Source organism: Cervus elaphus, chromosome 19, assembly GCF_910594005.1.
Source record: "Cervus elaphus chromosome 19, mCerEla1.1, whole genome shotgun sequence".
NCBI lineage: Eukaryota > Metazoa > Chordata > Mammalia > Artiodactyla > Cervidae > Cervus > Cervus elaphus.
Window position 1 is genome coordinate 9,761,183 of NC_057833.1, and position 27,689 is coordinate 9,788,871.

The 27,689-nt window shown below is 40.0% G+C and overlaps 1 protein-coding gene and 1 non-coding gene across 3 annotated transcripts in view; both read right to left on the reverse strand.

The window, feature by feature from the left end:
• C19H3orf33 (chromosome 19 C3orf33 homolog) overlaps window positions 1–25,695 on the reverse strand; it is a 32,839-nt gene extending 7,144 nt beyond the window's left edge. Inside the window, exons 1-5 of one of the 2 annotated variants that reach the window (XM_043874783.1) lie at window positions 25,553–25,695; window positions 23,710–23,769; window positions 20,722–20,869; window positions 7,618–7,778; window positions 4,710–5,761 (exon numbers count right to left, since the gene is read on the reverse strand). In XM_043874783.1, coding sequence (XP_043730718.1) covers window positions 5,360–5,761; window positions 7,618–7,778; window positions 20,722–20,869; window positions 23,710–23,769; window positions 25,553–25,666 — 885 coding nt within the window. In that variant the 5' untranslated portion in view covers window positions 25,667–25,695 and the 3' untranslated portion in view covers window positions 4,710–5,359. Of the gene's footprint in view, window positions 1–4,709; window positions 5,762–7,617; window positions 7,779–20,721; window positions 20,870–23,709; window positions 23,770–25,552 lie in introns of those variants that run through there. The other variant, XM_043874784.1, reaches the window with a different exon arrangement.
• Window positions 24,235–24,398, reverse strand: LOC122676286. Its single transcript, XR_006335554.1, has one exon. It is a non-coding gene; the product is annotated as a U1 spliceosomal RNA (small nuclear RNA).
• Window positions 25,696–27,689: the final 1,994 nt, after the last annotated feature.

Here is a 27,689-nt window from a genome sequence, read left to right on the forward strand (position 1 = left end):
CTATCATATTCCTCCACAACTACATACTCTTCCATCAAGCCTACCATAAAGTACTCAGGTCTATTTCTTTGGGTCTTTATTTCCTTATGAAGTCTCTTGTGTCACATAAAACTTGTATTAAATAAATTTGTGTGCATTTCTCTTGTTAATCTCTGTCAGTTTAATTTTCAAAACCAGCCAGAGACCCTCCAAAGGTCAAGGAAAACTTCTCCCTCCTCACACCACAAACAGCCTGAAAAGTCATCTCTACTCCAGCTATCCCAGCAGTGGGTGCATCTCCTGGATATGTCTGCCATCTCTTTTAATAGTGACTTAAGCAATAATAGTTCTGTTGGTGCCCTGGACTTCTGAAATGCTGTTTCTTGGCTTCTTGAAATATGTTCTCTTCTTATGGGAAAAAAAAAAGTCACTGTCTTCAAATCAATGCCATCTGCAACCACTGGGTTTAGGACAGTCAATATCTGCCCCTTGGCAACACATGGAATTACATGTCTCCAGGGAGAGACACATATCTCAAAGCTGTAAACTTCACCTTGGTGAGGAATCAAATGATACTACAGACACTTCTACACTGTGGGTGGGAATGTCAATAGGTGCAGCCACTCTGGAGAACAATATGGAGGTTCCTAAAAAACTAGAGTTACCATATGATCCTGCAATCCCACTCCATGGCATATATCAGACAAAACTATAATAATTCAAAAAGATATGTGCATTCCCATGGTCACTGCAGCACTATTTACAAAAGCCAAGACATGGAAGCAACCTAAATGTCCAGCAGCAGATGAATGGATAAAGATGTGGTTCCATATATAATGGAATATTACTCAGCCATAAAAAAGAATGAAATAACACCACTTGTAGCAACATGGATGGATCTAGAGATTAGCTACTAAGTGAAGTAGGTCAGACAGAGCAAGACAAATATCATATGGTACTACTTAAATATAGAATCTGATAAAAGATACAACTGATGCTGCAGAAATCCAGAAGAAGACATGACTCTTGGCGTACCACTGCCTGCCAGCTTCAAATGCAGCTAACTCTCCTAAAGCAGGGTTTACAAGAGTCCCAGGTTGGTATGAGGTGCTGACTGGGATCTTCACCACACCTGGATTTACCAGAAAAGAGAGACAGCAAAACTGTTGGGATCAGTGGCCCTAATTTTTTTTTTCAACTCAAGTTTTTGAAAGATGGCATTTCAAGCAGCAGATTGCCCAGGCTTTCCCCAGGGTGGGAAAGACCAAGCTAATTTGGAAGGTTCCATGACCAGGAGACACAGGCGGTCTTAGAGTAAGGAGGATTTGGGCAGGTAGTCTGTCAGGCAGCAACTACCCCTGCCGTCTTCTATTTACATAGGGGAGGAAGACTTCACATTAGTACTTCACTCCCCTTTATACAAGACTGAAGGTGCCATATATCCTGTTTTCACTAAGTTGGAAAATAGTGAGTATCTCTTTCCTGACATTTATTAAGCTATGGACCTCCTTTTCCTAAGACAAGGAGAAAGAAGCAAGATTAAAAAGCAAAACAAAAAGAAAAAAAAGAGGACTTCCCTGGTGGTCCAGTGGTTAAGAATTCGCCTGCCAATGCAGGGGACACAGGTTCGATTCTTGGTGCAGGAAGATCCCATCTGCCATGAGCAATTAAGCCTGAGAACCACAACTACGGAAGCCTGCACACCTAGAGTCCATGCTCTGCAACAAGAGAAGCCCCTGCAACGAGCAGCCTGTGCACCAAAACTAGAGAGTAGCCCCCTCTCACCACAACCAGAGAAAGCCTGCACATAGCAACAAAGACCCAGCACAGCAAAAATAAGTGTTTTTTTTTTTTAAGGAAGGAAGCAAAAGAGGAAATACCTTATGGTCAGTTTGTGACTACAGGAGTTTCCTATAAGTAGGGCTGACATCATAGAAAGTGGCAGGACTGATCAGGCTTGCTGGCCCATCCTCCCCTCACCCACCCACCCCCCACAACACACACAGGGTGTGGATTAAGCCCAGTGACTTTCCAAAGCAAACCCACATGCCCTTCCCATCCTAGATGGTAGGAATCCAGCAGTTAAAGGTTGTGAACTAGACTGCATTGGGAGTCAAGCGAGTGGGAAAAGAAGAGTTAAGAATCTACCAAGCCTGGGGACAATGACAGAAAGCCCTACAGACCCCTCACTGAACAGTAACTGTGACCCAATGTGCTAGAGAAGAGCCAGCACGTGTCCGTCTCATGGATGGAACTAACAGAAAGCCACATGTAAGGAGCCCTTGGATGTCTGCTTTCCTCCTCTGGATGTTGCTGGAATATGCTTTTAGCTGCCAATAATGACCAGTGCTGAATGATATATATGGGAATAGTTTTCACTCTTTTCCCAAGTTTTGTTTACTGTTAATTATAATAAAGCTAGTAGTGCTATCAACATTTCATATATAAAAATTATGGGGACTTCCCTGGTGGTCTAGTGGCTAAGAATCCACAATGCAGGTTCGACCCCTGGGTGGGGAACTAAGATCCCATATGTCACATGCCACAGAGCCACTAAACCTGTGCGTTGCAACTATGACCTGATGCAGTGAAATAAACAAATAAATATTTTTTAGAAAGTATGATTGAAAAAGGAAAACTAAGTAAAACCCCCAAAAGGAAGTGTGGATCTAAGACAAAATAGATTGAAAAGGATCATAAAAATCCAATCCTTTAGAAATACAGTAAGAACTGAATTCATGTCATAGAAATATATTTAAAAAGTAAAGGGGCCTAAATACCCAAAATACCGAAAGGAAAGAAAGCCAAGGGGAAAGGCAGTCATGGACCCTGTCGTTTTTGAAGGCAAGAGACCAAGAGGTAGTAAATCCTTGGGCTTCCCTGGTGGTTTAGAGGTAAAGACTCCACCTGCCAATACAGGAGACAAAGGTGCGATCCCTGGTCCAGGAAGATCTCACATGCCGGGGAACAGCTAAGTCTGTGTGCCACACGTACTGAGCCTGTGCTCTAGAGCCCAGGAGCTACAACCAGCGAGCCCACAGGCCACAAGTGTGAAAAGCGCACACGCTCTAGAGCCCGTGCTCCACGAGAGAAGCCGCTGCCACGAGAAGCTCTTGCACCGCAGCTAGAGAGGAGCCCACGCTTTCTGCAGAGACAGAAAGCCCAAACGCAGCAATGAAGACAGCACAATCAAAAACTAATGAATTATTTTTTAAAAAGTAGTAGCAAATCCTCTATTTGAAAGTGCTAAAGAACCTTGGATTTTGGTCACAAATTTAGCCTAAATGGACTTTTTCACATTTTTAGATGGTCCTGTTATAACATCCCCAATGACAAAGATCTAGCCTCTCTGCAGGTATCTAGTTCATCTTGCCCTCAGACCATACAAGCTGGTCTAATTAGTGTTCCCTACTATCTCTTCAAGGAAAAGATTAGACCAGGTTACACAGTCCCCAGGAGGGGCTTCACCAGCCCCGCCTTCACACAGTTCAACTGGAAAGATAACAGTGCACTGGCTGAGCTGGCAGAGGTCATCAGAACTAAATCCAGTGATAACTGTGATGAGATCTGACATCACTTGGAGGCAAACTGAGGGGGAAAAAAGGCTCAGGAGCTTGCCACAAAACTAGCCTAACATCTCTGTAAACAAAAATAACATATCCCCTTAAAATAAAATAGGAAGCTACTGAGGCATTAGATCCAGGGAACAAGATCTACCACATCACTTCCTATCCTGTCCCAAAGATGAAATAAAGTCACAGACACAAAAAGAACTTTGGAAGATTTGAGACCTCACTAAAAATTAATGTTGTTTAATTAGAAAATGTTGGGAAATCTACTTTGCTGTGTTTTTTGTTTTGTTTTTAGGTTACATGTGTTTTTAAAAACTGTATTTATTTATTCATTTTGGCTGTGCTGGGTCTTCATTGCTGTTGAGGGCCTTCTCTGGCTGTGCTGAGTGAGGGCTCCTCTCTTGTTTCCGTCACAGGCTTCAGTAGTTGCAGCTCCCGGGCGGTAGGGCACCAGTTCAGTAGTTGAGGCACAGGGGCTTAGCTGCCCCTCAGCATGTGAAATCTTCCCAGACCAGAGATGGAACCCACGTTCCCCACAATGGCAGGCAGGTTCTTAACCACTGGACCACCTGAAAAGTGCTACTTTGCTATGTTTTATCCTGGAAGCAGCAGTTTCCTGCTTTAACCAGGGAGCAGCAGTAAACTTCCCATTCTGAATCACTGATTCTGCTAGGAGTCAGAATGAAGAAGACCAGATGATTCCTCTGACTTTGGTGAGTATTACAACCCATTAGGAAAAACTTCTGGAGACCCTGTGAGTGGATCATTGCTGGTGTTTTGAAAGAAGCTTATACTGTCAGGGTGATTTTAGCAGCAAGTATGTGTTTTTGTATGTCACATCCTCAAAGCCACTCAAACTGGCTCTGAAAAATAAAGCAGTGTATTATCTTGCATAATGAGAAATTGGGAGGCAAGAGAGTTCAAGTCCTCGGGGTCTGGACAATGTCAGGAGGCATCCTTGTTCTTTCCCGTCTCTGTGCTGCCTCCTCAGCACATTTGTGCTTTTGTTCTCGAGGTTGTCCCCCTCATCTAACAACAGGTGCAAAGAAGCCACTCTTCATTCCTAAAAATGGTCTAAGTGACCTCCTCTTGTGGCTCTGTCCCAAATTCACAAGCAGTTAGAGAGCAGCGGAGAGGAAAGAGCAGCCTCAGACACGCTGCCTCAAGAGTTCCTTTATTATAAGTCATCAAAGTTGATAAAACTGGCAAAATAAACAAACACTGTTTTTCAACAAAAGCTAAATATGGTTGCCCCAAATGACTAAAATAATACAACAGCCAATAGTTAAACTTTCTCATCATATACTATCATTATGTGTATACCTCCTTCAACCTGATATAATTTTTTTTTTTTTTTGGCTCTGTAGGGTCATCACTGCTGCTCGGGCTTTTCTCTCCTTGTGGTGCGTGGGCTTCCCATTGTGGCCGCTTCTCGGGTGGTGGAGCACCGGCTCCAGGGCGCAGGGAGTCAGTGGTTGCAGCTCCCGGACTTTACAGGCTCAGTAGTTGTGCCGGACAGGCTTAGCTGTCTTCTGCAGTGATGGGTGGATTCTTTACCACTGAGCCACCAGGGAAGCCCAACCTGTAACTTTTATGGAGTATTTCATTCTGCTTAAGACCATACTACATTAATCACAATTTATTTACATTACTCTGATAATGCATGTACAAAGAATCATCTCTTAATCATCTCTTAAATATTTAAATACCATTAGAAATTCCCCATTTCAACTCAATGAAAAATATCCATTATAATTACAGGTTTCATTCTTTTTGGAGTAGGTCACCGCCAGACCTCTTGGAATATTTTACTCTTTTCTACGAAAGTGTATGCGACTCATAAGTTCTCTGAACTTCAGTAGTAAGGAGTAGTTATTCATGTTCTCTTTCCATGTTTCATAAGACCTTTTAAATTTGTCATAATAACTTTCTTTTTTCAAGTTGAAATCTGATCCATTTTTTTTTAAATAACTGTCTTTTTTCCATATTTCTCTCCAGGAGCCTTTCAATTTTTCCAAATAACTTTCTTTTTCAGAGTCTTCCTTCCATATTCCTTCTCCTTTTTTTAAGGCTGTTAATTCAGCTTTAAGTAAATTTCTGTGAATTCTCCAGTAGATTTTAGAATCATGACTTAACCCCTTAACAAGAACAGTTTTGCCAAAACCTCTTCTCAGGATTTCTTCATTCAGACTCACACTAAAAAATCTACCCTTGAATAAAAAATACAAACCAATTATTTAATAAAATTACTAATATACCCATAATACCTTATTTACTTTAAAATCAGTCAATCTGCAATTTGAGTCCTCCAGAGAAAAGTCAAGAATATAAATGATGGGACTTCCATGGTGGTACAAAGGTTAAGAATCCATGCTTCCACTGCAGGGGGCATGGGTTTGATCCCTGGCAGAGCTCCCACATGGCATGTGGCATGGCCACAAAATATACATATATATATATATATATATTTACACATACACATACATATACATACATATGCAAAGGGGTCCTTAACAGCTTAAAACAGCTAATGTTAAATCCAACAATTTCATTACTAAGTGAGACCTTTGCTCAAAGACAACTGACTCTTCTATAACACATAGTTCTCCACAGGCTCACTGGTCACCTAACTCAAAAGTGTGTAGAAGCGATAAAGTATGAAAAGAGATCTTTGATTTTTTTGGTTGATGTTTGAAGGGAGAATGGAGCACACCATTTAGGAAAAATGACAGGAGGCCACAGCAAAAGAAATTAACAAAACTAAAAAGTAGACAAATGCAACATGAACTGAAGCATCACGGAACTGTTAACTTATGTTCAGAATTTCAGTGTTTAGCAAGGCCTGGCATGTAAGAATGTTTTTAAAAGATGGCCCATAAAATAATGAGCATAAAAATAGCCCTGCCCTTGAATCTTCAAACTTCAGGAAATTTTATTTATACCTCACTGCCTAGTAAAACCAGAAAAATGGGAGCTTTTCTCCCCATACTAATTTACAGTGTAAGAGATCCTGCTTAGCTGTTTCCACAGTCCCTGTAGAATTTTTAACTTATTAACAAGATTAATTTTAACAAGGTGTTAGTAATTTTATACCTTCATTAGACAAGTAATTCACAGTTAAAATTTTTCAATGTGAAAACAAAAGGTTTAAAGTAGGAAACATTTTCTAAGATTATCTAAAAGAATAAAGGAACCTTTTGTTCCTTTAAATTCAGTAACTTTTGGTACATGATGATAAGCAGCTAATAAATACAGTTTTAAAGTGTATATCATATTTGTCTCAATCTTTTAAATTTAATGAGCTGAACCAAAATCAGAATAATTAAAATTCAACCTCACACTACAGAAAAGTTGAACAGGAGAAGTAAATTACTGAAATATGTGTGAAGTATAGTCTGGTATAAGGTAAAGACAGAAAAGGTGAAGTTCCAGCTCAGGAGTCCCAAGGAGCTGGACTTCAGTACCAGCTCTTCCACTTGGTTACTCAGAGTCCCATCTTTAAATGGGAATTAAATGATTCCATAGTGGGGTTTGAGGATAAATAATACATATTGTGCAACTCAAAAGAGAAGTTAATATTTGAATAAGGCCTTTGGGATCTTTTATATAATATTATCAACTTAGTTATATACAGATGCTTCAACCAATCAAAGTTGGATAATTCTTATTTTTAAAGAACTGAATGTGACCTGGACATGCAAAAATTAATGGATTTCATTAGGTATTCTATTAATTCAAAAAGCTTTTAATAATTAAAATGGTTATAATTCTAACCACTTTAATGTCAGATTATTATTTTTCTTCAGATTACTCTCACTTGTAGTATAATAAAGAACTTTATAAGTAAGAAAAACTACCCTTAGTGCTGTCATAATAATGTAAATAAGAAAAATAATTCTTAATTCTGTCATATTAACATTTCAACTATTTCATTTGTCCATGTCCTTGTTTCAGTCCCTGGGGTCATAAAGAGTTCGACACGACTGAATGACTAACACTTTCACTTTTTACTTATGCATAAATAATAAGAATAAAACATTGCTAGTTGTTTCTTCACACTACTTACCTTATTCACTAAAAGGTAGCAAAAGAGTGCTGAATTCTCCTTTCCGAGAAGTTGGAACCATAGTACTTGGGAAGGTTTTAGCTCTTTTTGTAACCACACCTTCCCAGTTTCAGTAAGTTCTACTCCAGCCAACTTAACCAGCAAAACACCACACGGCTCTTCTAAAAAGGTTAGGTAGAAAAAAGTTTACCTTTAATACCACAATTGCAAAAGCAAATTCCAAAGTCATTTGCACTCCACAACACAACTGGATATGTTACTTATAAATACCTAGACTCTCTAGATGTAGATCCATTTATTTCTATAGTCAACTTGTGTTTTAAAACAATACAAGTAGGTAACAGATGGAATAATTTCAAAAACTCATTTCAGTAAGCTCCAGAACAGGATGTGGGGTTTAACCAATTTATCTTTTTTTAAAAAAATCTTCCAGATTTATTTCTATGTACACATACACATAATGCTACAAGTCATGTAGTTCAATAATATAGGCTCCTACTATCAATAAAACCATATAAACTGCTTTTTCACTTAATTTACTGAGGCTGTTTTCCCAACTCAATAAATATTAATATCAATATTATTTTTATACAGTTTATAAAACTGATTTCCAGATAGCATTTTATCAATTTATATTAAAAGTAATAAAGTCCATATAGTCAAAGCTATGGTTTTTCCAGCAGTCATGTATGGACGTGAGGGTTGGAACATAAAAAAGACTGAGTGCTGAAGAATTGATACTTTCAAATCATGGTGCTGGAGAAGAGTCCTTTGGATAGCAAGGAGATCAAACCAGTCAATCCTAAAGGAAATCAACCCTGAATATTCATTGGAAGGACTGATGCTGAAGCTGAAGCTGCAATACTTTGGCCACCTGATGAGAACAGCCGACTCTGTGGAAAAGACCCTGATGCTGGGAAAGATTGAGGGCAACAGAAGAAGGGGGCAGCAGAGGATGAGATGGTTAGATAGCAGCACTGACTCAATGGACATGAATTTGAGCAAATTCTGGAAGACAGTGGAGGACAGAGGAGCCTGACAGACTGAAGCCTGGCCTTCAGGGGTCACAAAGAGCCAGACACGACTGAGCAGCTGAACTGAACTGAACTGGGAGGAGCCTGGCGTACTACAGTCCATAGGGTCACAGAGTCAGACATGACTGATCAACATAGCATTAAGAAAGCTTGTTTGGGCAAACTCTGGATAAAATTTTAACCAATTAAACTTTAATAACAGGATCTTATTTTAGAAAAAGTTTACAACTTTCCAAAAAGGGAAAATGGCTGGCAAAAAAAAAAAAATGTTAATGCCTTTTTTAAAAGAAATTATACATTTAACATATATTAAACTCATACAAATACTGACAGTTGAAAGTATAAACTTAGTCCATTTAATTGCTAGGGAAAAAGTAACACGTGAGTTCAGAAAGATATCTTAGAAGTTTGTCATGATACTATTTGATGATAGAAAACCATTTTCTTTAAGGCTTGAGTTTCTCGAGACTTGTCCTAGAGTTTCAGCTAGAGAAGTTTCAAAAGGTATAAGTAGGAGGATTATGTCCTTAGAAAACTCTGTGATACAGTATATTCACAAATTAGATTAAGGCAAAACACACATAATAAAGATTAGATGAAATCAAATCACTAGTACCTAATGAGTGAAAGGCAGCCTAAAGATTCTGAGGCCTCTCTTCAATCCTTTAATGCTGCCATCAACACCAATTGTTTTTCAATAAAATATCCTCTAGTCTTTAAGACCAAATCTTTAGGACCAAAAACATGAATCTAATCAACACTATCAACCTTGAGTATTAATGTCCTAATTCTTCACTTCAACAAAGGTGATGGGATTCCTTTAAAATTAGCAAAGTCCCCATTAAGCATTTAAAATATGATATGGTCAATACCAATGTAAACATAAATTTTCCAGAAACTAATCTACTGAAAAAGGTAAGTTATATCCGTCAAATATTTTTGCCCAAACAGTTGATGTTTTCTTGAAAAAGGAGAGGTTACTTTTAATATTTATGATTTCAGCTTTGTGTGAATCCCTGTCTTTCCAGCTCTTCAATAAATCTTTTACATATACACTGTTAAAAAGCCTAATTCACACTGGATAGGATGACACAATGCCAAGGATTATAAGGGTACAGCAAAACGGGCTCCAGTTGGGGAGCCCAATAGCGCTCCATGAAAAGTGTACAGTTTGGGTTTTGCAGAATGAACAGAGAGAGGTACGCGGAGGAATAGGAAGTGAGCATGTCAAGTAAGGGAAAGACCACAGGCACCTGGAGAAAACTGCAGACATAAGATGAATACTGATGCAAACCACCACTGAGGAGTGTGTTACATTTATGTTCCATCAGATGGGTAGAAAACTTCACAACTTAATATTCCTAAGGTTTTTAGAAAGATAGTACTTGATCCCAAAACAACTGATTCATCCCCTAGATTTACAGAATATTAAAAATCAGGAAGGTCCCTGGTGGTTTAGTGGTTAGGATTCTGCACTTTCATTATGGAAGCCTGGGTTCAGTCTCTGGTCTGGGAACTCAGATTCCACAACCTCACAACAGAAACAGTATAAATGATTGAATAAGTAAATATTATAAATGAGTTCATGACAGTGGACAATTTCATCAGATAGGTATATCACATATATCAAAAAGACTATTTTTTACCATTAGGAACAGGAGAAGCATTGAAATAATATCACTAGACTGCAGGTTTTCTGACCACCGTAGGCTCACATCCGTTTGCCACTGTATATTGAACCTGCAGCAAAAGAGCAGGTGTTCAGCAAACATCTACTGAAGAAATGAAGTGTTCTAAGAGTTTCACTTCATAAAAATGTTCAGCTCTGTGTGTGTTTGCCTCATCACATACACCAAAGATCAGATCATGGAAGGAAAGGCTATCACAGAACAGTCATGAGGAAGGAGTCTTGGAAATGTTATGATTCTCTTGTTTGATGGTGCTGGAAACCACTGGCTGAAATGGGAACAGAACACAAGCTCTCTACACCAAACACGTTGGACTACACCACACGGACTACTCTGATGTAGTTATCTGAGCCCAACCGTCTGGTTAGAATGGCCTCAATTTGGGGGGCCTGAATCTTAGCCCTCCTTACAAAAAAATCAAAAGTCCATCTCTATCCTATAGACCAGGTAGTAAAAACAGTAAAAGGAACATAAGGAGCTTTCAATTAATAGCTATTCTTAAATGAACAAGATTATGCTCTAACATCTTATTATGTCATTCAAAATAGTGCTTGGAAAGCAACTTCTAGATTCAATAACCGTTTTATAGGTAAACAGGTTTAACCAATGTAAATGCAAATTGATCTCTTTAACATGAACAATTTGGGGACTTCTCTGGTAAGAAGCTGCCTTGCAATGCAGGGGACACGGGTTTGATCCCTGGTCAGGGAACTACAATCCCATATGACTAAGTGGGACAAACTAAGCCTGCATGCCTCAACTAGAGTCTGCATGCTGCAACTAAGACTTGATGTAACCAAATAAATAAATATTTTTTTAAATGAACAATGTATGTCAGTTACAAAAAGTACTAACACTATCATTACATTTGTACTGGTTAGCATCTGTCGGTGTGTCTGTTTCTTTCATTTTTGCAACTCTATACACAAAGTTATAGACTGGGTAGCAAAGAATCTGTTTTCTATCTTTAATTCCATCAACTGTTAGGGAGATGGCTGCATACATGGCCTTTAACTTCTATAGAAAATATTAAAATAAGTAGGGGAAGGAAGTTTCCTTTTAGCTTTAAATTTTTGATTGTACCAAGTTGATAAACATTTTTATTTGATGTATATACCAATAATACATTAATAATAATATGTATATATAGCAATTAGAGTGCTGTGGCATTGCATACCTTTTAGGACAGATGCCTGGTGGATACCAGCCCTGGAGTTGTGCAGTGTACCACCTGGACAATCACAAGTGATGGCCTTGCTGTCTAAGCACTGAAAAATCATCACTATTTCCGACAGGAGAGATTTAAATTACTACTGCATTATTACAACAACTGAAAAGTATAAACCATGCTTAGAGCTGAAATGGCCAACAAATAAACATCCCAAGTAATCTTTCTTTAGGGAACAATAGTCATTCAAAGTGTGGAAGTTCTGCTTGATTTCTTAAGAAATAAAATCAATCATGTCAGGTGTGCTTGAGGGAAAAAAAATCAATCTTATTCCTTTATAGCCATATGTCAATTGAACAGTGATAGTCATTCATCTCAGGGTAAAGAAGGTACTTTATTTAAAACATTAAAATAATATTAAGGAGATCTTTAAATATGACTCAATTATATCATTTGACAATTTTGCCAAGTCTCTGTTGGCTAAAAATTATTTTTCCAGGGACTGTGAATAATTAGATAAGAAAAGTTCCCTGCCCACTTGGGGCTCACAGTTCAATAGAAGGATATAAACCTAGATACATTAATTACAGAAAAATGTGTTTTAGTACTGTAATTGCAGTATGTATAAATTGCTTGGGGCATAGGAAAGAAAGAGGCCAGTTCTGCTTCGGAGTTAAGGAGAGCTTCACAGAAGAGCTGACGTTTGAGCTAGATCCTAAAGAATCCACAGATTGGGACTTCCCTGGTGGTCCAGTGGCTAAGACTCCATGCTTGCAGTGGAGGGGGTATAGGTTCAATCCCTTGTTGGGGAACTAAGATGACACATGCCACGTAGTAAAGAAAAAGAGAAAAATCAAACAAAAAGAATCCACAGACGCTCAGGCACTCTGAACAAAGATCTATGCCCAAGCATGAGAACCCAGGAAGCAGCAGGAAGGTCTGTCTGTGTGGCTATTTGTGGTCTTTGCTGAGAAGCAGGGAGAAAGGGGGATTGTAGCAGCAAGCTCTGGACTCTGCCCAATTCTCCAACCTCTTTGGTGTCTCCTGTCCCCTTCTTCCCTATGCTGCAGCCACATGAGGTTTCACGTGCCTTACCAAAAGACCCGGGCTCATCCCCACACACGTTCTTCCTAGCCAGCTTCTTCCCATTCTCCAGGCCTCTGAGGAGGCCTTCTCTGACCACCATATAAGTGGATTCCCTCTTCATAGAAGCTGCAGTAATGCTCATCCTACACCCTGATCCTTTTCTTCATAGCCCTTAGGACAATTTTTCATTTTTTTGTTGCCCATCTTCCACCTGAACTTTAAGCTCCAAGGTGTAGAGTGGTCTTGTTTGTTTCACTCAACATGTACAGTTAGCTAGGACCTAGAATATAATATGTGTTCAGTATTTGTGGAATAAATGTTTGAATGCCTGAGTAGCTAAGTGAAAAAAGGAGGGAAGGAAGAAAAGAAATCTGGAACCTGATTAAATAGTTTGTTTGTGGGGGGTGGTCCTAAGATGGTGGAGGAATAGGACAGGGAGACCACTTTCTCCCCCACAAATTCATTGAAAGATCATTTGAACGCTGAGTAAATACCACAAAACAACTTCTGAATGCTGGCAGAGGACACCAGGCATCTAGAAAGGCAATCCATTGTCTTCGCAAAGGAGGTAGGACAAAATATAAAAGATAAAAAGAGAGACAAAAGAGTTAGGGACAGAGACCCGTCCCGGGGAGGGAGTTGTAAAAGAGGAGAATTTCCCAAACACCGGGAAACCCTCTCATCAGCTGTCAGGAGTTTTGGAATCTCAGAGGGCAACATAACCGGGAGGAAAACATAAATAAATAAAACCCACAGATGACGCCCCTAACCGCAACTCCCAATGGAGAAGTAGCCCAGATGCTTGCGTCCACCACCAGGAAGTGGGGGCTGAACAGGGAGCTGCCGGCTGCATTGCTTAGGGTGAGGACTGGGCCTGAATGCCCTGAGGGCAATCTCAGGGAGCTAACGTGAGATAGCAACTTAAACCGTGGGATAGCCAGAGAGAGGAAAAAAAAAAAGAGCAGAGGGAGAGAGAGAACTTTCCCAGAAAAAGATCTAACCCAAGGCACTGCTGGGCCGCTCGCAGAGCAGAGCACTGGGCGAATACCAGAGGAGAGCTAGCCGGCAGTGGACCGGCCCAGCCCCGGCGGAGGCAGGGAGGCAGGCGGGCGCCAGCCAGAGCCAGAAGACGGCATCCTCTACCAAACTGCGAGCAGGCTCCCAGTTGCTAACCACGGCTTCCCAGGATCCCGGACAGTAGACATCCGCCAGAGGGGTCGCAGCCAGACATCAGCTCCACAGAGACACATGGCACACCTGAGATGGCGCTCCCACTGCGCACCCAGGAAAAAACCCAGGAAACCGAGCGGCTGGGATGGGGTGGGGGGTGAGGGCGGGGACGGGGGGAGGTGATGAGACGCACGGCCCACCTGGGGAGTGTGTGCTGGCCAAGCACCTGGCCGCCTGAGCTGCTCGGACCTGGGCAGGGCACAAAACGCTGGCCCAGCTGAGTCTGCGCCTTTGTGGAGCACCCGAGAACCTGAACTTGAGCGGCTTAGACCTGGGAAGTGCATGCAACCCAGGGCCTGCTTTAGACAGTTCCCTGCAGAGCAACCTGGAGCCTGAGCAGTGGAGACCGGGAAAGCACACACGCCGTGGGCGGGGGCAAACCCAGTGTGGCCCAGGCACTGCGAGAGCGCCCCACACACGCCAGTGAGGTTTGTCTGCAGTGCCCCTCCCTCCACACAGCACGACTGAACACGTGGGCCTAAACAAGTGACCACCTTAGCCCCCCTGTGTCAGGGCGGAAGTTAGCTACTGAAGAGACCTGCAAACAGGGGAAGCCAAAATAAACAAAGAAGAGGGAACTGCTTTGGAAGTGACAGGTGCAGCAGATTAAAGCCTTGTCCGTTAGCACTGGCTACATTAGAAGCGACCTACAGACCTTGGGAAGAAGTATAAGCTGGAACAAGGACCTATCTGAAACTGAACTGACCCCATTGCCCTCAACAGCTCCAGAGAAATTCCTAGATATATTCTACTATTATCATTTTTTAATGTTTAAGTTCTTTTATTACTCCTTTAATTTTCATTTTTAAAACCTACTATTACCTTGCAAAAAAAAAAAGACCCTATTTTTAAAGCAAATTTCATATATACATATTTTTATAACTTTTGTGATTTTGTTTTGTCTTTTTAATACTGTATTTTTTGAGTGTCTAACCTCTACTCTAGATTTTTAATCTTTGCTTTTTGGCATTTGTTATCAATTTTGTACCTTTAAGAATCCAATCTTCAGTACCCATTTTTACTTAGGAGTGTGATGACTGGCTTGATTGCTCTCTCCCTTCTGACTCTCCTTTTTCTCCCCCAGGTCACCTCTATCTCCTCGCTCCCCTTTCTCTTCTCTCCTTAACTCAGTGAATCTCTGGGTGCTCCAGGCTGTGGAGAACACTTAGGGAACTGATCACTGGCTGGATCTGTCTCTCTCCTTTTGATTCCCCCTCCTCTCCTCCTGGTCACCTCTGTCTCCTTCCTCCCTCTTCTCTTCGCTACGGAACTCCGTGAACCTCTCTGGGTGTTCCAGACTGTGGAGAGCAAATAGGGAATTGATTACTGGCCAGACTGCTCCGTCCCCTTTTGATTCCCCGTCTTCTCCTCCTGGTCACCTATATCTCCCTCCCTCCTCTTCTCTTCTCCATGAAACTCTGGGAACCTCTCTGGGTGTCCCTCACTGTGGAGAATCTTCTCACCATTAACCTAGATGTTTTATCATCTGTGCTATATGGATGGAGAAGTCTTGAGGCTATTGTAAGAATAAGACTGAAAGCCAGAGGCAGGAGGCTTAAATCCAAAACTTGAGAACACCAGAAAACTCCTGACTCCAGGGAACATTAATCAACAAGAGCTCATCCAAAAGACACATATTAATCAAATTAATGAAGATCAAACACGAAGAAAAAATATTAAAAGCAGCAAGGGAAAAACAACAATTAACCCACAAGGGGATCCCCATAAGGGTAACAGCTGATCTTTCAATAGAAACTCTTCAGGCCAGAAGGGAATGGCAGGACATACTTAAAGTGATGAAAGAGAAAAACCTACAACCCAGATTACTGTACCCAGCAAGGACCTCATTCAAATATGAAGGAGAATTCAAAAGCTTTACAGACAAGCAAAAGCTCAGAGAATTCAGCACCACCAAACCAGCTCTTCAACAAATGCTAAAGGATCTTCTCTAGACAGAAAACACAGAAAGGGTGTATAAACTCGAACCCAATACAACAAAGTAAATGGCAACAGGATCATACTTATCAATAATTACCTTATGTGTAAATGGGTTGAATGCCCCAACCAAAAGACAAAAGACTGCCTGAATGAATACAAAAACAAGACCCCTATATATGCTGTCTACAAGAGACCCACCTCAAAGCAAGAGACACATACAGACTGAAAGTGAAGGGCTGGAAAAAGATATTTCATGCAAATGGAGACCAAAAGAAAGCAGGAGTCGCAATACTCATATCAGATAAAATACTTTGAAATAAAGGCTGTGAAAAGAGACAAAGAAGGACACTACATAATGATCAAAGAATCAATCCAAGAAGAAGATATAACAATTATAAATATATATGCACCCAACATAAGAGCACCGCAATATGCAAGGCAAATGCTAACAAGTATGAAAGGGGAAATTAACACAATAATAGTGGGAGACTTTAATACCCCACTCACACCTATGGATAGATCAACTAAACAGAAAATTAGCAAGGAAACACAAACTTTAAATGATATAATGGACCAGTTAGACCTAATTTATATCTATAGGACATTTCACCCCAAAACAATGAATTTCACCTTTTTCTCAAGTGCACACGGAACCTTTTCCAGGATAGATCACATCCTGGGCCATAAATCTAGCCTTGGGTAAATTCAAAAAAATTGAAATCATCTCAAGCATCTTTTTTGATCACAATGCGGTAAGATTAAATATAAACTACAGGATAAAAAACTATTAAAACACAAACATATGGAGGCTAAACAACACACTTCTGAATAACCAACAAATCACAGAAGAAATCAAAATATGCATAGAAATGAATAAAAATGAAAACACAACAACCCAAAACCTATGGGATTCAGTAAAAGCAGTGCTAAGGGGAAGGTTCATAGCAATACAAGCCTACCTCAAGAAACAGGAGAAAAATCAAATAAATAACCTAACTCTACACCTAGAGCAACTAGAAAAAGAAGAAATGAAGCACCCCAGGGTTAGTAGAAGGAAAGAAATCATAAAAATTAGGGGAGAAATAAATGCAAAAGAAACAAAGGAGGCCACAGCCAAAATCAACAAAGCTAAAAGCTGGTTCTTTGAGAAGATAAATAAAATAGACAAACCATTAGCCAGACTCATCAAGAAAAAAAGGGAGAAGAATCAAATCAACAAAATTAGAAATGAAAATGGAGCAATCACAACAGACAACACAGAAATACAAAGGATCATAAGAGACTGCTACAGCAACTAGATGATAATAAAATGGACAACTTGGAAGAAATGGACAAATTCTTAGAAAAGTATAACTTTCCAAAACTGAACCAGGAAGAAACAGAAAATCTTAATAGACCCATCATAAGCACAGATATCAAAACTGTAATTAGAAATCTTCCAACAAACAAAAGCCCAGGACCAGATGGCTTCACAGCTGAATTCTACCAAAAATTTAGAGAAGCACTAACACCTATCCTACTCAAACTCTTCCAGAAAATTGCAGAGGAAAGTGAACTTCCAAATTCATTCTATAAGGCCACTATCACCCTAATACCAAAACCAGACAAAGATGCTACAAAAAAAGAAAACTAAAGGCCAATATCACTGATGAACATAGATGCAAAAATCCTTAGCAAAATTCTAGCAACCAGAATCCAACAACATATTAAAAAGATCATACATCATAACCAAGTGGGCTTTATCCCAGGGATGCAAGGATTCTTCAATATTTGCAAATCAATGTGATACACCACATTAACAAATTGAAAGATAAAAACCATATGATTATCTCAATAGATGCAGAGAAAGCCTTTGACAAAATTCAACATCCATTTATGATAAAAACCCTCCAGAAAGCAGGCATAGAAGGAACATACCTCAACATAATAAAAGCCATATATAACACATCCACAGCAAACATTATCCTCAGTGGCAAAAAATTGAAAGCATTTCCCCTAAAGTCAGGAACAAAACAAGGATGCCCACTCTCACCACTACTATTCAACATAGTTTTGGAAGTTTTAGCCACAGCAATCAGAGAAGAAAAAGAAATAAAAGGAATCCAGATTGGAAAAGAAGTAACACTCTTACTGTTTGCAGATGACATGATCCTCTACATAGAAAACCCTAAAGACTCCACCAGAAAATTACTAGACCTAATCAATGAATATAGTAAAGTTTCAGGATAAAAAATTAACACACAGAAATCCCTTACATTCCTATACACTAACAATGAGAAAACAGAAAGAAAAATTAAGGAAACAATTCCATTCACCATTGCAACGAAAAGAATAAAATACTTAGGAATAAATCTACCTAAAGAAACAAAAGACCTATATATAGAAAACTATAAAACACTGCTGAAAGAAATCAAAGATGACACAGATAGATGGAGAAATATACCATGTTCATGGATCAGAAGAATCAATACAGTGAAAATGAGTATACCACCCAAAGCAATCTATAGATTCAGTGCAATCCCTATCAAGCTACCAACGGTATTTTTCACAGAACTAGAACAAAGAATTTCACAATTGGTATGGAAATACAAAAACACTCGAATAGCCAAAGCAAACTTGAGAAAGAAGAATGGACCTGGAGGAATCAACCTGCCTGACTTCAGACTATACTACAAAGCCACAGTCATCAAGACAGTATGGTACTGGCATAAAGACAGAAATATAGATCAGTGGAACAGAATAGAAAGCCCAGAGATAAAACCACGAACCTATGGACACCTTATCTTTGACAAAGGAGGCAAGGAGATACAATGGAAAGAAGACAACCTCTTTAACAAGTGGTGCTGGGAAAACTGGTCAACCACTTGTAAAAGAATGAAACTAGAACACTTTCTAACACCATACACAAAAATAAACTCAAAATGGATTAAAGATCTAAATGTAAGACCAGAAACTATAAAACTCCTAGAGGAAAACATAGGCAAAACACTCTCTGACATAAATCACAGCAGGATCCTCCCATCTCCCAGAGTAATCGAAATAAAAGCAAAAATAAACAAACAGAACCTAATTAAACTTAAAAGCTTTTGCACAATGAAGGAAACCATAAGCAAGGTGAAAAGACAGTCTTCAGAATGGAAGAAAATAATAGCAAATGAAGCAACAGACAAAGAATTAATCTCAAAAATATATAAGCAACCCCTGCAGCTCAATTCCAGAAAAATAAGTGACCCAATTAAAAAATGGGCCAAAGAACTAAACAGACATTTCTCCAAAGAAGGCATACAGATGGCTAACAAACACATGAAAAGATGCTCAACATCACTCATTATCAGAGAAATGCAAATCAAAACCTCAATGAGGTACCATCTCACACCAGTCAGAATGGCTGCTATCACAAAGTCTACAAACAATAAATGCTGGAGAGGATGTGGAGAAAAAGGAACCCTCTTACACTGTTGGTGGGAATGCAAACTAGTACAGCCACTCTGGAGAACAGTGTGGAGATTCCTTAAAAAACTGGAAATAGAACTGCCATATGACCCAGCAATCCCATTTCTGGGCATACACACTGAGTAAACCAGAATTGAAAGAGACACGTGTACCCCAATGTTCATCGCAGCACTGTTTACGATAGCCAGGACATGGAAGCAACCTAGATGTCCATCGGCAGATGAATGGATAAGAAAGCTGTGGTACATATACACAATGGAATATTCAGTTCAGTTCAGTTCAGTCACTGAGTCGTGTCCTACTCTTTGCGACCCCATGAACCACAGCACGCCAGACCTCCCTGTCCATCACCAACTCCCGGAGTCCACCCAAACCCATGTCCATCGAGTTGGTGATGCCATCCAACCATCTCATCCTCTGTCATCCCCTTCTCCTCCTGCCTTCAATCTTTCCCAGCATCAAGGTCTTTTCAAATGAGTCATCAGGTGGCCAAAGTATTGGGAGTTTCAGCTTCAACATCAGTCCTTCCAATGAACACCCAGGACTGATCTCCTTTAGGATGGACTGGTTGGATCTCCTTGCAGTCCAAGGGACTCTCAAGAGTCTTCTTCAACACCACAGTTCAAAAGCATCAATTCTTTGGCACTCAGCTTTCTTTATAGTCCAACTCTCACATCCATACATGACTACTGGAAAAACCATTGCCTTGACTAGACGGACCTTTGCTGGCAAAGTAATGTCTCTGCTCTTTAATATGCTGTCTAGGTTAGTCATAAATCTCCTTCCAAGGAGCAATCATCTTTTAATTGCATGGAATATTACTCAGCTATTAAAAAGAATGCATTTGAATCAGTTCTAATGAGGTAGATGAAACGGGAGCCTATTATACAGAGTAAAGTAAGTCAGAAAGAAAAACACCAATACACCAATTCAATACTGTACTGAATACTGTATTGAATTTAGAAAGATGGTAACAATGACCCTATACGCAAGACAGTAAAACAGACACAGATGTACTGAACAGACTTTTGGACTCTGTGGGAGAAGGCGAGGGTGGGATGATTTGAAAGAATAGCATTGAAACATGTATATTATCATATGTGAAACAGATCGCCAGTCCAGGTTCAACGCATGAGACAGGGTGCTCAATGCATGAGACAGGGTGCTCAGGGCTGGTGCACTGGGATGACCCTGAGGGATGGGATGGGGAGGGAGGTAGGAGGGAGGTTCAGGATGGGGAACACATGTACACCCATGGCTGATTCATGTGAATATATGGCAATACTTTACAATATTGTAAAGTAATTATCCTCCAATTAAAATAAATAAATAAATAAAATAAAATAATAAATAGTTTGCTTGAATAAGTTGAGTTTAGACTTTCTCTCATAGACAATGGAGAGTTATTAAAAATTAAGATGACTCTTTTTTGCTATTTTAAAAATAACTTCTAATAAAGGAACTTTAAAATAGTTATTTAGTGCTATTATTTTTGTACCTTACTTACTTCTCCATGAAGATATAACAGGTAAAGTAATGGGAATATGTTCAATCTCTAAACCATTCTCAGTTATTCGGCGTAGTCGTCCTCGTAGTTTAACATTCTTTCTTACAAATTCTACTGGAATATCTGAAGAATGTGTGAATTTTGATGTCTGTTGATTTACAAGGAGAAAAGTATAACATTTTATTACTATTTTCATTTTAAAATTAAGCATGTTATATTCTCTAAACATTTCAAAGAAGACATGATAACCACTGAACATTTTTAATTTGGTTTTTAATTTTATATTAATATTTTAAAAGACTTAACAGAAGTGTTTATAAGCACATTATTTAGAAACCTTTAGTCATTATTTTACTATTTGAGGCTACTACATAGAGAACATTAACAGACTCCTCACTTTTAAAAATGCTCACATCCTTAAAATGTGACACAATTTATCAAGAAGCAGTGAGTATACAGCTGTGCCTGGCACTACACAAATCTGGCTAGCTTACTATCTTACTGGTTAAGTTACTATCTCATTCTATAAATCACCATCTATTCATACAGGTACTCTGGGAGATGGAGAAGGAAATGGCAACCCACTCCAGAATTCTTGCCTGGGAAATGCCACAGGAGCCTTGCAAGCTATAGTCCATGGAGTCCCAAAGAACTGGACACAATTTAGCAACTAAACAGCAACAGCAGCAACTGCTGGGAGAACCTAGCCAAAACTGAGGCGATTTAAGTTAGACTACTAATCAACAAGGTTTTTCCCCTTATTTTTCAATCTCATAGGAAAAACGCCCCTCCAAAAAGGCCAACATTAGGAATTTAAGTACCTAACACCTTGGAGTTACTCAACATTTTATACCTGTGTCTTTCATATCAACAGTACTATAGAAACAAGCTTAATTCACATGCATGGCTGGGTGAGAGCCTCATACAGGCAGAAGGATAAATTAGTAACCAACTTCCTAAGACAGTAAAGTTGGTCTAAACATTTAAAAATTTTTTTCCAAACAAGAAAAAACATTATAGCAGACAAATCCAGAATATGGAACATTAATAATGGGATAAATGACTTGGTTATTCTAAAAAAATAAATGGCTTATGGGGGAAATAAAAGGGGAGTGGGGGTATAGACTGTTATAAATGAGACAGATATAACAAACAAATACAATATATGGACCATTAGAATCCTACTATGAACAAATCATCTTTTTTTTTTTTTAAAGACACCATTGAGACAATCAAAGAAGGCTTAATATTGTCTGGATATTAAATGATGCCAAGAGGTTATTAATTGTGTGAGATGTGACAATGTTCTAGGACAGACAGACACTGTGAGTCTCCTGATGCAGCACAACAGGAAGCAGAATACTCCATCACCTTCTTGTTCACACTAAATCTACGGAGGAAACACAAATCCAGACTGTGGGAGATTCTCTAAGACTAACTCGGCCTCTTCAAAACCACAGTGTCTTAAGAGACAAGAACTAAAGTGGGTGTAAGAGTCTAGATTAAAGGAGACCAAAGAGACATGACAACTAAATACAGTGCATGATCCTTGACTGAAACTTAGACTGAGAGAAAAAACAGCTACAAAGTATATTTTCAGGAGATAAATATGAATGTTCACTGGATTTTAGAAATTACTACAAAAATGTTAAATTTATTAGATGTGAAAATATTAATGTGATTATGGAGGAAAGTATTCCTGCTCTGAGCAAGTACACTACAAAGTCTTTATGGGACTAGTTATAAAATAGGTGAGTCACAGGTAGGAAGCATATAGCATGGGAAATGCAGTCAGTAATTATGCAGAATCTCTCTAGAGTGACATACTGTGGTGATCATTTTGACATGTATAGAAATATCAAATCACTATCAAATCCTGTTGTGTAACAGGAAGTAACATAGTGTTGTAGGTCAATTTTACTTCAAAAACAAACTCATAAAAAAAAGAGATCAGATTTGCAGTTATGAGAGGTAGGAGATGGAGGAAGGGAGAACTTGGAAGGTACAAACTTCCAGTTATAAGATAAATAAATACTAGGGGTGTAATGTACAACATGAGTAATATAAGTAACACTACTGTATGTTATACATGAAAGTTGTTATACATGAAAGTAAATCCTAAGACTTCTCATCACAAGGAAAAAAATTGTTTTCTGTTTATTTAATTTGGTATCTATATGAGATGATGGATGTTCACTGAACTTACTGGGGTAATCATTTCCTGAGGTATGTAAGTCAAATCATTATACAGGACACCTTAAACCTAGGCAGCACTGTAGGACAATTACATCTCAGCTTAAAAAAAGTGAGTTCAAGGCATTAAAAAAAAAAAAAGAAGGAAAAAAAGACAAATTGGAGTCTGGGTGTAAAGGCAACAGTTGGAAAAGATGTAGTATGGTCACGAGGTGTAGTCAATGATAATACAAAACAACATAGAGATAAGTATAGGAAATAAATATATACAGGAGCAATGTATCTATTCCAGTTCATAACATGACACTGAAATGACAGCCTATGACAACACTCAGGTATATTAAAAAGTACTTGTAAATCCTGAATTATCAAATAAATTCCCAAAATGTCTGTTGTTAAAATACTTTTGAAAGGGCAAAGAAGAAACCACACTACATAAGCATAAATTATTTAGTTCAAACGGACATAATTCAATTTCAATTTAAACCTAAAACCGCTACAGAAAACACTTTTGAGACATTCTTCAACATCTGAAATGAAAATTTGGTGATTATTTACTTCAAGCTTGAAGAAAAGTCATTATAGGAGGACAGGTTGTGCAATTACTTTCCATAAAACCCTGTGGATGTGTTACTTTTAAACCAACATCTTAAAGTACATTCACTGTTCTAAAATGTTATTTAAAAGCTTCTAATATGAATATCAAAATGATACCCATGTTGAGATAAAAATCATCTGAAGTGAGAGAAATTAACTGTCTAGTGCTTATCATAATGTCTTAATTTTTAAACTTACCAGTCGAACACTTCTTAGAAGTAGCATTACTCCAGCCACGGCCATTACAGTGCTGATGTTCTTCAGAAAGAGATTTTATGATTAATTCTAATTATTATTCACAATACTGAAAGTACTAAATAGAAGGCAGGAAAAAAAGTCATCCCTTATACCTAACTGCTCAAATAAGGCATATCCTTCAACTAAAGGCCCACTTCTTCCAAAAAAACCAACTGCCCACCAGCCCATCAATCTTCCCCCTTTTCTCCCAGACAATCTGGTACACACAGTAATTATATACATAATACTGTACTGTTTTCTGTTGATTGTATTGCTTTAACCATGAGTCCCTTGAATGAATCAGTCTAATATTAATACTTTTTGTGCAAGGCCCATAGGAACTCCATAACCCTAAGTCTGCAAGTGGAATTAAAGTATTTAGTAGAAAACTTTATTACCAATACCATAAAACACAGCACTTGGGAAACAGATGGGGCAGTCGGGAAAATCATAGCGATCTTTTTATTTTTTTATTTTTTTTTTTGCCAGGGGAAAGCGCGCACTCAGTCCCCCACTACCACAAATTATGCAGTCGAGTTTCCCACATTTGAGGAAATCGCAGAGGTCAGCACACCCGCAGTGCAATGGATGAGCCTCGCTCTGGGAGAACCACCTTCGTGATCACAGTATCTCCCCTGCCAGGTAAGTAGTGTTTCATTTAAACTGAAATCGATCTAAAGGAGTTTAATTAACAAGGATTAAACATACACAGACATATATGTATACACACACATATATGTATACAATTCGTTCATTTATATTTATGTAGCACTGTTCTCAGGGCTGAGATGCTGGTGAGAGAGCTTCATTCAGCCTCAGCACCGAGCTGCAGTCCTGGCGAGGAAAAATAGACGTGGTCCTGGCATTTTGGCCGCCAAGTATTTGCAAAGCTGATGAGCCTACTCAACTTCCCAGCAGAATTCTTGCATCTGAAAACATTCTCTTCACTTGGCTTCTAGCACACTTGGTTTTCCTAATATTCCTTTTCCCCTCTGTCTGTTCCCTCCGAGTCTTTGCTGACCTCCTTTTCACTCTCCGAATTCTAAATGTTAGGTTCTCAGGTCTCAGTCCTAGAGCTTTTTCCGGAGCTTTTCTGACTCGCTCCAAAACGTCATCCAAGCTTTGAATACTAGAAGTTTTCTATAAAAATTCTTAAATACGACAAGGTTTATTTACACTTTAAATACTTAAGGTTTATGCAGCCCACTCCCAGATTCCCGTTCTGATCTCCCTTTAAGACATGACTCCTGTATCCAGTTGCCTAGAACACCTAAGCTACGCTGAGAAGGCTAAGGACCACCTTCAGGTTCACACATCTCCATTTAGAAGCCTAACTGGCATCTTCAATTTCACCTTGCAAAAAGCTCTGTAGATTTCCCCAACAAATCATTTATCCCAGCTCCTCCATTTCAGCAATTCCCACACTATCCACGAAGCAGGCAGCCCCCTTGACTCTTTGTTATAAAGAAAGAAACCACCACCAGGTCTCGGTCGCAATCTTCTCTCCCCCGGTCGCCTGCGAAGCCCCGCCTTTTCAAACTGCCCGCCCCTCCCCAACTGCGCCAATAGCCCCGGTGGCGGCCCGCGCCGGGCTGCGGCTTCCCCTCGGAGGCATCCCGGGGCCCAGCGCAGTCAAGGCAGCGGTGGGGCCGAGGCAGCCCCGCCAGGCCGCGCGCCCCCCGCGGCCCCGCACACGCTGCCCCGACCCGGCGGCCCTCCGCCGCTGCCCGGGCCTCCCCCAGGACGCGTCTCCGTCAGCCCGGCGCTGCGCGGCCCGCGCCCCCCACCGCCCGGCCTGCAGTACCCGGACGAGGCGCAGGTGGTCGTCGGCCCACTGCGAGATCCGCGCCACCACGTTGGGCGCTGCTCGGTCCCGGCTGGGCGGCGGTGTGGCCGGGGCCGCAGGCTGCCCCGCCATGTTCCCGGCCTCCCGGCAGCCGGCGCCGCCTCCTCTACTGGACGACAGGGGGCGCCGCTCTCCGCGGGCGGGCGGACGGCGGGATCCAAGCTCCTCCGGCTAGAGGGGGCGCCGCGCGAGCCAACCTTCGGGTCGGGTCCTCAGCAACCAAGAAGGGGCCGCGGGCGGTCCTCCCGACCCTTTAGGATAAGTCTTTACGGTGATCCTACAATATTTACACGAGGTTTTCCCACAGCTCAAGAGATCTCTGTCTTTCGGGGATGCGAGCTGCAGGATTACGGAGCATGCTGATGGGAGATGATCCATTCAACTCGCTTAACTCAGAGCAGTGTAGGTAGCATGTACCACACAAGAAAGAAATTTGAAGTAGCCTATTCTTACACCTGCTCCCAAATATATTGAAATGTGTATTCCTTATATTTGAATTGTGTTTTCGAGTTGTCACAGTTGCTTCCTAAGCTAAATATCAGATGCTCTAAATCTATGATTAAATGTAGGGAGCTGACATACTAAACTTACTGTGGTAATCGTTTTGCAATAGAGTATGCATATATTAAAGGATTATAGTGTACACCTAAAACTAAAAAATGCTATGTCAATTATATATCCGTAAAAAAAAAAAATAGTGTATTTTAAAACAAAAAAGTCACAGGACAGTGTAAATTATATTTGTGTAAAAAAGTTGTGTCTGAGCCATGAAAAGTTGTGCAAGAAATCTGTAACAGGGATGGCCTCTGGGTGGAGGGATTGTGGTAGGAATGGGAGGGAGGTTTCACTATCTACCAGCTGTAATAGAACATTTTGCAATGACAGAAATGTTCTATATCACACTGTCCAATTTCATAGGTAATAGCCACATGTGGCTATTGTGTGCTTGAGATGTAGCTAGTGTAACAGAGGAACTGAATTTTTATTAATTTTAATTTGTTTAAATGGTCACATTGGCTAACTTTATTTTTCTGGGTTCCAAAATCACTGCAGATGGTGATTGCAGCCATGAAATTAAAAGACACTTAACTCCTTGGAAGGAAAGTTATGACCAACCTACATAGCATACTATAAAGCAGAGACATCACTTTGTCAACAAAGGTCCGTCTAGTCAAGGTTATGGTTTTTCCAGTGGTCATATATGGATGTGAGAGTTGGGCTATAAAGAAAGCTGAGTGCTGAAGAATTGATGCTTTTGAACTGTGGTGTTGGAAAAGACTCTTGAGAGTCCCTTGGACTGCAAGGAGATCCAACTAGTCCATCCTAAAGGAGACGAGTCCTGGGTGTTCATTGGAAGGACTGATGCTGAAGCTGAAACTCCAATACTTTGGCCACCTGATTCGAAGAGCTTATCTGAAAAGACCCTGATGTTGGGAAAGATTGAGGGCAGGAGGATAAGGGGGCGACAGAGGATGAGATGGTTGAATGGCATCACCAACTCGATGGACATGGGTTTGGGTGAACTCCGGGAGTTGGTGATGGACAGGGAGGCCTGGCGTGCTGTGGTTCATGGGGTCGCAAAGAGTCGGACACTACTGAGCAACTGAAATGAACAGAACTGAAATGGTCACAACTAGCTAGTGGCTACCATATTGGACAGGTTTTTTTTTTTTTAACCTTATGCATATATCATCATTATCTTTAAAGATCAAGATAGAGTATGCTGTATCCCTAATAACACATATTATAAGGATTTCCTGCAAGGAACATATTGTCTGACTACTGTACCCGTAGAGGGTAAATACAATGGCTAACACTTAGATCTTGCTTACTATGTGCCAGGCCCTGTCCTAAATACTTTATTTCATATATTAACTCTTTTGATCCTCATAGCAACTTTATGAGACAGGCACTGTTATTAACCCCAGTTTTAAAGAGGAAGTACTTAGAAAGTGTTAAGCCAGCAGCCAAGGTCACCAAGCCAAGAAGTGGTGAGCTGAGCTGTAGTGCTGGGATTCAACTCAGCCAGCTGGGTCCATCTGCGCACTTAACCACAAGACTGACTCCCACAAAGACAATCAGCTAAATCACCTAA